The following is a 13,110-nucleotide window of genomic DNA, read 5'->3' as shown; positions in this document are numbered from 1 at the left end:
GCTCTCAAGCACACCGTGGTGCGCTCTCTGTTCTTGGACATAATAAAGTTAGCTGACTGATTAGTGCAGTTGAGCAGTAACAATAACCTTTCAAAATAAGTGCATGACTAAACTGAGTCAGCATGATGCTTAGAGTTCCTAAGGCATCATGAACAGCACTGGTCAGGAAAGGCAATGGCACAAGTGTTAAAGTGCAGTTAATAAAGGCTGTAAATCCAGGTTAAACACAGTTTTGTTGTGCAAAACAGCTTAAAGTTCATGCAAAGACAACAAGAGAGGGGTGCATCAGCATCCCCTTCTACTTCTGAGCGAAACAGGAAGAGGGCGGGTCTAGCTGCAGAGATGAAAAAAAAACAGCTGGAAAGTATTTTACCAATAAAAAATTGCTATGGATAGAAAAGAGTACAAGGATATAGGGACAAAAAAGCTGGGTGTTAAAAGGTTTGGACAGCCAACACGTATGCCATCTCAGCAAAAAACAGTCCGTCCCTCCCACACATCTCATCCCCTCTGTCCCTGGCTGATGCGTTGGGGTCTAAAAGCAGGGGGGGGCTATGCCGGAGCACCCCCCTCTCACCTCTTGAGGCTCCCACTGTCTGCCAGGGAACTCAGGGAGCCCAGTGAGCCCTGGTAAATGCTTTTCAGGAAAGTGGGGGTGGAGAAGGAGGAGGGGAGGCTGAAGGAGGACTCGCTCTCCGAAACACTGCGCGTTCTCGAGACAGCCACGGGACTGGGCGAGCCAAACACGAAATGCCCACAAATAAAAAAAAACAAACACATTACACAAAAGAAAATGCTTCTGGTCAGACCACAGAAAAACAGAGGAACTCATGAGCGATCAAAACAGTGACAGGAAACTTGTGATGTTATTGTTCAAGGACAGTGGAGCAGGAGGTGGAGAGTTTCAGGAATGATCAAAGTGCTGCAAATAGATTACATTGTCTGTGTGTAAATCAAAGGTTAACTAAATATTTAGTCAGTGTTAAACTGATTAAAAGACAAGCAAAGGGTTTTGATTTTCGGAGCAAAGTTAGCGTTAGCCATATCTTCAGACAAAACACAAAAGTTCACTTCTGTAGAAAATATTCACTGCAAATCATCCACTCCTGCAATATTACTAAAGAGAAGCATATTCCGCATTGATCATTCCCCACAGGTTCCAACCAGGAACGCAGAGACTGATAACTTTAGAGTTAGGTTACCTGCTCTGCAGCAGTTCTGGGTTAACAGACTGCTGTCTGCGCAGTGGAGCCTGTTTGCCCTGGCTGGACGGCTGTCCCTCAAATGAGATGCGTTTCTTCACAGGTGGATGGCTGAAGGTGTGGGCACGCCTACGGAACTGCAAGCCGGCTTCCGGGTCATCGTCTGGAAAAGCGGGAGGGGAACCTGGAGGGGAGTGACCAGGAGATTCCTCATCCTGCTAGAGGGGACAAAATGTGAAAGGGATAAAGATGTGAGTGCATATGTAAAACTTTTGCAGTAATGTACATTTATGATATTTTATAGATTTAATTTAGCATGGTTGGGCTTATCTGACTGTGGGTGCCAGTGTGAAACAATGAGAGAATGGTGACAAGCTTAACACACAATGCAGAAAAAATCCTTATACCTGGGTTTGAGCAGGCAAGATCCTTATACCTGGGTTTGAGCAGGCAAAATTCAAAGGGTAATAATCATTCTGAAGTCAAACTGCACGTAGCTAGTAACTGTATTCCCGAGGCATAGCACCAAAACCAAATAAAACACCACCTCAATTACTTAAGTTACACGTCTACACTCACCTAGCCGATGTAACCCCACGGCAAGACTCGCTCCAGGTTCAACTTTCCACTCAACACCCTTGGATTCAGTGTTGCCTCATGCCAGGCAGTACAACTCCCACATCTATTGTATTCTAATGGTCAATGTCCTGTGACTCATAGCATCACACACTATTGGTGGGGAGGACCTCAGTGGCTCAACTGCACATGAAAACCCTCTAATCTCCTCCCATCATGCTTTTAGAGACCTCCCTCTCTAAAGATCTGACATGACAGGAGAAATTCAGAGACATTTGAGGAAGAACGTCTAATGGAACTGCTGTCACTATCTTGAAAGTCCTTGCACTGCTAATGTCACTGAAGATCACAACAGGTCTGTTGTACACATCAAAATCATGCCGTCAGCTGAGTGGCTTAATTGCAATTTGTAGATCTTAGGAAACATTGATAAGATAAAGTGACTCAGTGAATCAGACACCCGTGCAGCGCTGTGTCAGGGCTAAGAAGAGGAAGCCAGGAGAGGCATGGCTCAGCAGTCGTACAAATGGACATCCTGGCTTGAATTTCCTGCTTGCTAGGACATCGGCATCCTGAGACAATCCCCAGATGACTACTTACTCGCTTAATCACAGAGCAAACAACATTCTTCTGACCTTCAAAAATATAACAAAGAGGGGCACAGGTGAGCCTTGAAGGGGCAGATTTACCTTGTACATACAGAATATACATGTGTGTAACAATGTCACTTAAGTACGCCTTAAGGATACACAGGTTGCTTATGAAAATACAATAGCTTGCTCCTCTTACGTAGGGTTGTCTGTGTCTGCAACAGCCAGTATTTGTGGATTCAGTAAAGGTAAGAGCAAAATAGCACAGAAAAAAACTCCATCACAACCTGCTGATGTAAATAATTTTCCTAGTAAATCCAACATGACATGATTGATGCAACAGGCAGTAAGTAAGTAAGTCATATGACAGCTAAGAAAAGGGTCTATTCAATATCTCTCTGTGTTTAAGAGCAACACATCCTTAAAGGGTCATGCCACCAATTTTACACATCAAATTATTTTTACAGTTCTTGGGGAGTGCTACTGGATATGTGAAGAAAAAACTGTAAAACCTTTTGTGGCTCCAGACGGAGCTGCATGAAATTTGATAAAGTGCCTCAAGTGATGTCACTTGATGTCAGCTGTGTCTAAATAAGTTTAAAAATGTTAAGAAAAAAATATCTGAAGTTGTGGATGTAAGGTTACCAGGCTTTTGTAGTACACTACTCATGTCTGCTTGAGGCTGGCAGCTTGACTCTTTATTAGCCTCTATTGACATAACACACCTGAATGTCCAACCTAAGTGATGGCGGTTTAGTTGCATTGTGGGTATTGTTGGCACCAGGTTTGGACAAGGAAGAAGTGTGTATTGAATAAAAAAAAAAATCTGTGGTTCTGCTGTATTGATTTTGATACTTGTCTTTTTAAATATCCGACAATGTTAAAGGAGTGCAATGCTAAACCGGTGGAGTACTCTTAACTCCATCACGACGATGGGGAGTCAGAGGGACTACATTACACACTCACTCCACATTCTGCACAGCAGTGACACAGTGGAGCCAACAACCCCAAATGGTTCACTGATCGCTCTGTAAACACACTCCCTGCTGTACTGTTCCCTACTTTGGCCAATGGAGCTTCATCATGAAACTATGTGGGAGTAAGGTAGTGCAGAATCATGGCTCCATGTGAGAAGAAAACTGTTGACAGTGTCCAACTACTAAGAATGATGAAAGTTAAAGCATGCTTGTCACACTTGTACTATTCTGAGGACATTGCTGGAATATAACATGCTTTTAACAGCCACTGGGTAAAGTTCTGGGAATTCTCGTGTTCCCCCTCAGGGACACTTACCCGTTCAAAACTGCTAATGCTTCCCATGCTCCCCAAGCGGCCCCGCATCCGGCTGGCACCCTGGTGACAGAGGTGGTGATACAATATGAAGCAACCAACAAATTGAATTAAAACAAATATGCAAAAACTGTTTTCAAAAAGTGTACCAACTGTTAATGACAAAGTGTGCAGTTGGTATTGTTAAGGAAGTAAAAACATAAACGGCAAGAAATAAAAAGGGCAAATATTTCCTGACTTGATAACATTAACTGTGTCATTGTTCAGCTAAGTCTCTGAGACGATAACAGATGGCAGCAGAGGTCTCAGATTGCCTGGATCCCTCTACCAAGGAATTATTCTGCTGTCTCACTGGCAAATATGGGTCAATCCAAATCCCCTGGATGACAGTGACACAGAAACAGCAGCTGATACAAAGAGAGATCAGTGAGACACTTAAAGGTATGCAGCACGGTGGCTATATTCTGTCTGGGGCGGAGAAATAAGAGACACGGATAAAGGGAGAGAAAAAAAAATGGCAGATAAAATAAAAGCAGGAAATTAAATAAAGATGAACGCGGGGGCATGAAGATCATGTGTTATAAAAATTAACAAAAAACCCTCTCTGCTCAGACCCACCCTCGCAAAGATGTTCTCCAGAGAGCTGGTGAGGGAGGTGCGTGCTTTATTCTTGAGAATATCAAGTTTGAAGCGACTGCTGGTGGCTGCGCCGTCTCCTGCCGATGAGCTGTTTGCTGCGTTCTGTCAGATGATAACAATGGACAAATTAATCACCACAGAAACCATTAATACAATGTGACTGCAGAGACTGTCACTGTATACAAACTCTGTGCAGGCATACAGCAGCAAAGCACATGGCCAAGAATAACACTGGGCCGGTTGTTGGGTTTCTGCCACGTGAATGGTAATATTTAACATACAGTCCCCCAGGCTAAATCACGCTAAAGTAATAATCCACAACTCTGTCATACTTAAATGTTAGACTTATGGAATGTAACACTGATTCAATTGATATCCAGCTTCTTCCCAGGAACATTATGCATCCAGATGGGAAGTGATGGACCTAACATTTAAAGCTGCAATAGGTCCTGACAGTAGTACACGAGACAGATAATCTGTGAAAACAAGTCGAGTTCCTCTGGTTCGTCCTGGTGCTCTGAATGCCATTAGGAGTAGCCAACATGTGCTACTGTCAGCATGTAGTGAAAGTTTAAGAAAATATGACAAAAAGTTATTTTTATAAAAGTTGCATACTGTAGCTTTAAGACAGCAGCAAAGAGCTGAAAAACTGAGGTTTTTTCATCAACAGCAGCCATCACAAGGAACTACAGTTCTAAAACAAACATTCTATGCAACCTAAAAATCACTTACAAAAAAGTGTCACAGAAAAACCCAGTCTGAAGTTTGTTTGTTGGAATTCAAGGACTCAAACTGGCTTGTTTAGGGTTAATGCTTATGTCATCATTGATTTTTTTGGCTAGTCTTTACTGTGGCTTTCTTGTTTATTTGAACCTTTTGCTATATCAACACAAAAACCCAAAAGAAAACCTTGGGATAAGAAGTCCTCGTAGACAGAGGTCCACAGAGACACATTCAAATCTGTGCTACTCTGCATAAAATCCTTTACTTTTCAGAAAGCTTTATGGTGTAAATGGACTTTTCCCACATTTCAAGGATGTTTAAGGCCCTTGGAAACTTTTTAAGCATTCATGCTACACCACTCGATTTTGATTTAGGTGAAAATGTCCTTTCTTCAGTTCTTTAGTTAAGTTAAAACCTCATAAATCAATCTGTAACTTGGAACAGGCTCATTCTGCTCTTGTGACATAGGAATACAATTTATGCAGTATACTTTTTGGATGATTATCTGCAGGGTAAAATATTTACCTGAGGGGTCTCTCCGATGTGGAGGTGGGACTTTTGTTTGGTTTCACAGAGCTGTCTTAGATGGAGAATCACCAGCTCATTCTCCTCTTGGTCTGACCCAGGCTTCAGTCTCTGCAGACATGGATACAAAGAGATCAATCACCAAAAAAAACTTGTTATTATGCGAGTCATTTTGCAGATAATAAAGTGTGCTTTCTCTAAGCAGAGCTGAACCTTACCTGAACTCGCTCAAAAATTTCAGCCTGCTCATTATCAGTCAGCTGGGAGAGATATTTTTGGATGGCTAGCTTTGCTCTGGGTGGGTAGAGACCTGAAAACAGAAGAGGAAATAAGAATGCTCTTTTATGTTGCTTCAAGTCTAAAGAGCAGACTATGCATGAATATATTTATGAGTCAAGCCAGAGAGGGGTGCTGGAGTGTGACTGAGTTTACCTTCAATCCGCTCGCAGAGCTTGTGCAGGTCGTGCATGGGGCAGGCTTCACAGAGCTGGACCTGGGTCTTGTTGCTCTGTAAGGCTGCTGCTGTAGTGAAGGCCTGCTTCAGGGTCAGCATCACCTCATCCACCTGACACACACAGACAAACGTAGGGGCAAGACGAGCACGGACACACACACACACGCACGCAGAGGTTGGTAGAGATTAAAATAAAGGTACTGAGTTCAACTCAAGTCATTTTAATTTACATATTTTGTGTGACTCACCAGGGACTCACTGGCACACTGGAAAACATAGCACACATACTGACTGGGACCAGGCTCTGATTGGTCCCGACAGATGAATCCAAAATGGTCGCACTGCTTGATGCCCTGTTTCAAAGTGAAGACAAACAGGAAACTAGAATAAATCACAGCAAGTGAAGACAATACTTTTGGGTCTATGTATTCAGCCCAGCTATACAAATGATAAGACTGGAACCAAGAACAGCACATCTCCCTGACACTATAATGGCTCTTGGCATTCTCCATTTCCAATTTCCATTAAATTAGTCAAATGGGCACTTGGCTCCCACTAGACAGTGCATTATCTTTATGCAGCGTGTCTATTTAAAGAAATGGGACTGCATCGGGGAGTTAAAAAAAGAACATATTTTTACATAACTGATAAAGATGTCATTCGCCATCAAATTAAGGATTGGAAATAAAAAGCCGGCTGTACTGTCAAAACAGCGCAGTAATGTATTAGAGGCCTAGAAAAAATATGCACAAAATTAGCCGGAGCTAATTCTCAGGATAGGACTGCTGCAAGGACAGAGGAGAGAGGCTTTTAGTGTAAATACAGCAAGTAAAAATAAACCAACCTGACAGCAGGATGAGATATCTTTGAAGTTCTTCTCCAGCACCACTGTTTTACTGTCAGGACTTATGAGGTTTACTTCAAAACGCCCAACCTGAGAATCACCAAAGCGTATTATGGTCGGACAGATTCATGCAAGAATACATACAGATACAGTCATGAAACAACAACAATATCTGTATACTATATGTAGATCACGGATATAACTTGAGGCAAAGTGTCTCAGTGTCAAGCTCCTCGTGACAAGAGCTGTAACTATCCTGAGACCCGTTCAATGACATACGTAAACACACTCATGCACTCTTAAAATCAAGGTCAACAGGCCCACGCCAACGATTTTTCCCATAATTGACTGCTATGTGGAGTATCATATTGAGCGTTGTGCTCTAGTTTTTAAAATTAGCTTCATGAGGAAATGGGCATGGTGCGTCAGGAATGGCAGCTGGCTCACTGTGCAGCCGGCATGCGTTTCATAAAGCGCCGTCCTTACGTTTTCACGGGGGTAGCGCTGCAGTCACACATTCTCCTCAGGAGTTACAGCCTCTTTAACTGGAGCGGTAACACAGGGCCGAGCTAGTCTGTACATTATAACTGCCAGCCATGTGCACATAAAAATGATTTGCAAGAGGCTCAGAGGCTGGACTAAATGCAAAGAGGGTGACAAACAATGACAAACGGTGCAAGGCAAGCAAGCATTTGGTTTTCTGGTGTGACGGATGGAATCAAGTTCTTCTAGAGAAATTACGACTTAGCTGTAGTGAGTGGGGAAAAAGAAACATCCATCCATCTCACTGACAAAGGGAGTATATTTAGAGTTTTGCCCGTAAACCTAACATCCACTCCAATTTTGGAGTAAATCCAAAGAGTATAAAATATTGCCACAACACACACAACTGTACGTTGTATGACTGAAATTCAAATAGAATACATCCCTTGGTCCTGGCCAGGCACTTGAGTGCATACTAAGCCACAATGAGAGAACGTTGCTGTTATGATAAAGCTCCTCAGCACTGTGTTCTTCCAACGGACTGCGCATCTACAGTCTGCTGGACACAAAGATAAGAAACCTCTAATCCCCTAAACTCATCCTGAAACCAAGACATTAGCGAAAGTACAGCACGTCATTACTAACAGCATTTTTCTTCAGTAAATTTCATTCTACCTGGAAGAGCATGGTACGGTTCTTGTCTGCGTCAGACGGCTGAACATGGTTGGGTGCGCTAGAGTGTCTGCGGCGCGTGGGTGCCATGATGACGCCTTCTCCCGGCTTCTTCTGCAAACTCCCCGCCAGGCTGCTGCAACGGGTACGAAACTCCTGAGGCTCCTCAAATCCGGAATCCTCCAGGATGCACTCGGGGAACGCTCCTCGCAGGCTGCTCTGACTGGCACTGCTAGACAGACCTTTACCTAAAACACGTACAGCAAGTTTGTTTTATATAATACAATAGTAAGAATATTATTATAATAACATAATATATACTACTAGAAATACTGTTTATTTAGCATTACATGTTCTTCATGAATGATTTACTGATGAGGATGCTGACTTTTGGGTGGGACATGCAGGTTTAGCCTCAGTCTTGTAGTATGACATCATATTAACATCAATTACATATTAAAGACCCCAAGTTAGCTGGAAACAAAAATCAGGTGGAGACCTAAACATTTTTTTAAATATGAATATTCTTTCATCAGTTTGAATTTCAAGTGATAAATCTACCACTGTATTAATTGTGAACAAGAATATGTGCCGGGCAAGAACTAAAAAGCTTGACAGGCGTAGCAACAGTAACTAAGGGGTGCGGGGCTTAGCAAACCATTTATTCTCTGCTGTAAAGATCTGGCTAAAGCTACTTGCAGATTCTGCTTTGACCTTCTGTTCTTACTGTGGTTTTGCATGCACAATATTTTAATAAAACAACTAATCCTAATCCGCAATCTGCATGAGGATCCACCTCCAGTCATGTCCTCCACTCCAGGGCAATCAGGGTCTTCTATACTCTTATTCAGAACAGCAGACAGAGGGTCTCCTTCTCCCCCGATGAGGAACTCCACGGGGGCACTCTCTGTGGACCCTCGCTGACCGTTGAGCAGCCGCAGGCGCTTGCGTTCGACCTCATGCTGACGAAACTTATCGATGCAGTCATCAACGAGTGTGGGTGGAGCCTTTTTGTGCACAACTGTCACCTGCATTTTTTTTTTTTTCAAAATTGGGCACCATTAATTTAATTGCCTTGTCAAATGAAAAAACTCCAGTTCCAGGAATGTGTTTATTTCTACCTTGCCACAGTAGAGCACTTCAAACTTCTGGGAGTTGTAGAAGGCCTCGTCAGCTTCCTGTTTTGGCTTGGTGTCTTCCTTTAGGGCTGATTTGGACACTTGGCGAATGCTGCTGATCACCTCGGGGACCTGTAAGAAAGGAGAGTGGAACGGAGGGATATGATGAACAGGAAGACTTTAACAAGGAAAATCAGAACAAAAGGAAAAAGGGAAGTGAACTGGAACCAAACGGCAGTTTTTAGCTCCACCTACACATGAACAACATGAGCAACACAACTGAGACTGAAACAATAACATCAATTGCAATAACCCTCAAAAGACAGGTTTTATAATATTAAAATATACAGCCTAAATAAAATAACCTGTGCATCTTGCAGTGATTAACCCTCACATCATATCAATGCATGTGCTTTGGACATAAATGTGCAAAAACAGTTGTCAACGCAGAACAAATAAAGCTATGTTTAGCAGATTGTTGCTTCAAAGAACTTGTTTTGATTAACAAATAAGATGACCTGACTTCATGTTGCGACTTAAAATAACTCAAGGCTAAAAAAACAGACCAAGATTTGAAATAACTATGGCTAGACAGACACTCTATTAGTAAGAGAAGTAGGCGAGGAGCCAGGAAAAGCCCACACTACATAGGACAGAAGACAAAACAGCGCTGGAAGAAATCAGAGACTTGAAGGTGACATAGCCTGCTCCTATTCCACACTGCGTTAGGCACTTGCACCTTGCAGGAACGGCAAGGAAGTTTGCTTTGGCAACATGTATCCAGGAAAAAAAAAAGAAAAAACAAACATGTCAAGACAGAAAATGTAAGTCTTTCAAAGCACACTCTTAAGCAATACTTGCCAATCCATCCCCTCAGTCTTAAGACACTTTCACAATTTTGGCAGACACAACAGGACTGAAAGCCTCCGAGTTCCAGCGAGAGCGCGTAGAACCACAGCCAAGGTCAGCCAAATACCCTGTTTAAGGCAACAATGAGTGCTAAAACAAACAGTGGCTCCACACACTGCACACATCTCCTGTCGTATCTGATAAGAGTTGCATGCTGGCTGTTGAGCAAATAAATTTATTATGTAGACTAGGGAGGGACGTTATGTAACAAAAGACACCAGGCTTACTTCAGAGGTGTAACCAGAACAGGATAGAAGCAGGAGGGCAGGCAAACAGGAAAGAAATGATTGTGAATAAAATGAAACATCCTGGCAAAGTCTATCCCTGCTTTTCAGGGAGGCCGGTTTTAAGTATGAGACACAGAGATCAAATACTTGTCTGCCATATTGCTGCTGTGGTTACATGAGCTATTTTAAAGTCCCATTTTCTAAGTGCGTGCCTTCCCAAGGGCGGTGCGTGGCTACTGACTGAGATGAGAAGGAAGGCAGGTGGTGTGGGTGGTGGCTGGTTGGTCATACAAAACTATGACCTGTGTAATTGATTTTCTTAGTTAACACTTAACAGCAACCCCTGAAACGGCAGAGACCAGTGTTTACACATAAATATAACCTGAAACATGTCACCATAATATACCAAGTGTGAAAAAACAGTGGGTGAAATCAAACTGGCTACCTTTGTGGGAGGAAAAAGCAGTTCAGCATTGGTAAAAGCAGTGCTGCCACTACTAGGTCAAGGTAATTCAGAGGCCTTGGCGGCTGAGAATCACAGCTGCACTGCCTGGTCTGCCACATAATCAGGCCTGTGTCCTGCTTCGTCACAGAGGAAAAAATGACAGCGCCGACTTAACATTTAAAGAACTGCTGGATTATACATGAGTAAGATAACGCCACAGCACCAGTTGATCTGATTAATTATTTGTAGTCAACCCAATACAGAGTCAGTATACTCATTCCTTGGGTGGAGACAAGCACAGACAGGCAGAAAGCTGCTCGGGATAGAGGAAAAACTTGTGTTTTCCACTGGAAATATCCTCCCACTCCTAAAAGGTTCTTCAAGCTGTCTTTTTACATCTAACCTTCACCCATCATTGCCTGGCTTTACCAAACAATATCAGTGACACTGCTTGTGATCCAAAGCCTGCCTACATGAACACCAGCAGCTTTAGAGCTTAGGAGAAAACAAACACGAGGATTGTACCCTCTGAGCTGGTAGAGTCCCGAGCACTCTCAGTGTGTGGCTCATGTAATGTCAAACCTCCCTACAATAGTGCCCTAATAAGATCTGATCAAACAGTAGCTGGCAAATAGTTCAGTTGCCCTTATCGGCACCATTAAGCCAAACTACCGGAAAACAGTGAGGGGCCCAACACGCTCACCTGCAGCATCTGCAATCAGGCCTAATTGGACACAGGTTATCACTGTGTCAATACAAGATAAGGATGGAAACAGAGACAGAAGTATGGAAGAGAATTTCCCATGTCAGAGCAGAGGCAATGCAAGATTACATGTTTCAAGTTCAAAGTAATCAATGTAAGTTCTTGGAAAGTTACTGAACTTCATTAATTTAATTTCAACTGTTGAAAGAACAAAAAAGAACAAAAATGTAATCAGAAACTGCCTTATGAAACATAGGCAACTGAAAAACATCTGTTGCTCATTAATACAACCTAAGGTGTAAACCTGGATGAATACTGTTGCTTTACTAAACATATCTGTCTTTGTGTGTCTAAGGCTCTGCAAGGATTGGTTCTACAGGCTTACTGTTGTCACGTGTTTGTAGCTGCACCTCACTACAGCTGTGACGTCCTCCCAGTGCTTTTCCATCTGCCTAAACAAGGTTCACATCCCAACTCACAACAAAGCAAGACAAAGGCTCCTATGTCACCTTAACACAGGGCAACAAGCTCACATCCTGACTCAATCTGTCAAGATGGCAGTGAAATAAAGTGGCTTTTGCTTTCCTGTTCATCATTCTGTACACTGTTTTGCATTAAATAATATTGAATTTATGAGCGGAATTTGCTCCCAATGCATTGTTAACAGAGCAGATTTTTATCATCTAATGACAACAAGATAAGAATCAATGTTCTTTAGTTTCTCATTTTGCAAGAATTGTGATCACGTTGACAGTCACCTCACCTGTCTTGGCTAACCAAAGATAGCACAAGTGCCTCAACAAGCCTATTAACACCTCTAAATAGTAGAGAATGGAAAACATCATGTCTGTTTTTGTTTGTCATGATACTCCATAATACAGATGGAAAAAAAAATATGTTTCTGTTATGAAATAAGACCTAGCGTACAGTTGGACATAACTTATTTTTCATCCCAATTTGGTTTTATGACAGTCTGTAGTTTCTAAATGCTGGTTTAGACTTTTAAAGTGCAGTCAGGAATGTCACTCTTGCCCTGACTTGGCTCACGGGTGTGTCCCACTGTCACCACATGTCACTGAAAGATGAACAGCGTCCATGAGACAGCAGAAGGTCACCCAGTGAGAGATCCCACTGTGGTCCAGTTCCAAGTCAGAGCAGAGGTGGAAAACCTGTGTGAAGCCTGTGGTTTCACACTGTGCAGGCTCAGACTGTAACAGCACAATGGAGCCGAGCTGGGTCGGTGCTAAATTGGTGCATGCTGCCACAACACTAGTGAGATTAGTAAATGAGTATCCAAGACTCTGAGCCAAGTACGATGTTACAATTAAACTCTAAATGACAGTGTTTGTTTAACTTGGCGTTTGATATTATTCTGGCTAAATATTACATACAGCCTGTTGTCATGAATACACCAATCAAGAGTCCAGGGATGACTGAGTGAGCCTTAAATGCTGAACCCTCATATGCATTATGGCAGGACTGAAGCTGTATTTCAAGTCGAGGAAGTCAAACTTGATTTTAAGCACTCGACCTTTTAAACTAAAGGAACACATGTAATGAGACATTCCCTGTCTTTGTACAGACTATGCTTTTAAGCATGTCTTCTTGTTAAATGTTTTTTTCACACATACAAACTCTAGTAAAGTGTAGGCGAGTGAAGCTTCTCTGTTCTTCAAGACATAATTTTACCCATTCACATCCTATTGGTAG

At 42.5% G+C, this 13,110-nt stretch overlaps 1 protein-coding gene across 4 annotated transcripts in view; it reads right to left on the bottom strand.

Annotated features, from left to right (window-relative positions):
* The window catches only part of tbc1d4 (TBC1 domain family, member 4), a 28,845-nt gene that overhangs the window by 13,059 nt on the left and 2,676 nt on the right, over positions 1-13,110 (bottom strand). Inside the window, exons 2-13 of one of the 4 annotated variants that reach the window (XM_035676046.1) lie at positions 9,120-9,248; positions 8,795-9,026; positions 8,002-8,246; positions 6,844-6,933; positions 6,248-6,352; positions 5,978-6,110; positions 5,764-5,855; positions 5,546-5,656; positions 4,277-4,399; positions 3,662-3,721; positions 1,203-1,417; positions 578-730 (exon numbers count right to left, since the gene is read on the bottom strand). In XM_035676046.1, the coding sequence (XP_035531939.1) occupies positions 578-730; positions 1,203-1,417; positions 3,662-3,721; positions 4,277-4,399; positions 5,546-5,656; positions 5,764-5,855; positions 5,978-6,110; positions 6,248-6,352; positions 6,844-6,933; positions 8,002-8,246; positions 8,795-9,026; positions 9,120-9,248 (1,688 nt within the window). Of the gene's footprint in view, positions 1-577; positions 731-1,202; positions 1,421-1,781; positions 1,899-3,661; positions 3,722-4,276; positions 4,400-5,545; positions 5,657-5,763; positions 5,856-5,977; positions 6,111-6,247; positions 6,353-6,843; positions 6,934-8,001; positions 8,247-8,794; positions 9,027-9,119; positions 9,249-13,110 lie in introns of those variants that run through there. The other 3 variants (XM_035676045.1, XM_035676047.1, XM_035676048.1) reach the window with 3 other exon arrangements.

Source organism: Morone saxatilis, unplaced genomic scaffold (assembly GCF_004916995.1).
Source record: "Morone saxatilis isolate NCDOM2014 unplaced genomic scaffold, NCSU_SB_2.0 Contig5, whole genome shotgun sequence".
NCBI classification, from domain to species: Eukaryota; Metazoa; Chordata; class Actinopteri; family Moronidae; genus Morone; species Morone saxatilis.
This window is presented reverse-complemented; position numbering and strand designations above follow the sequence as displayed.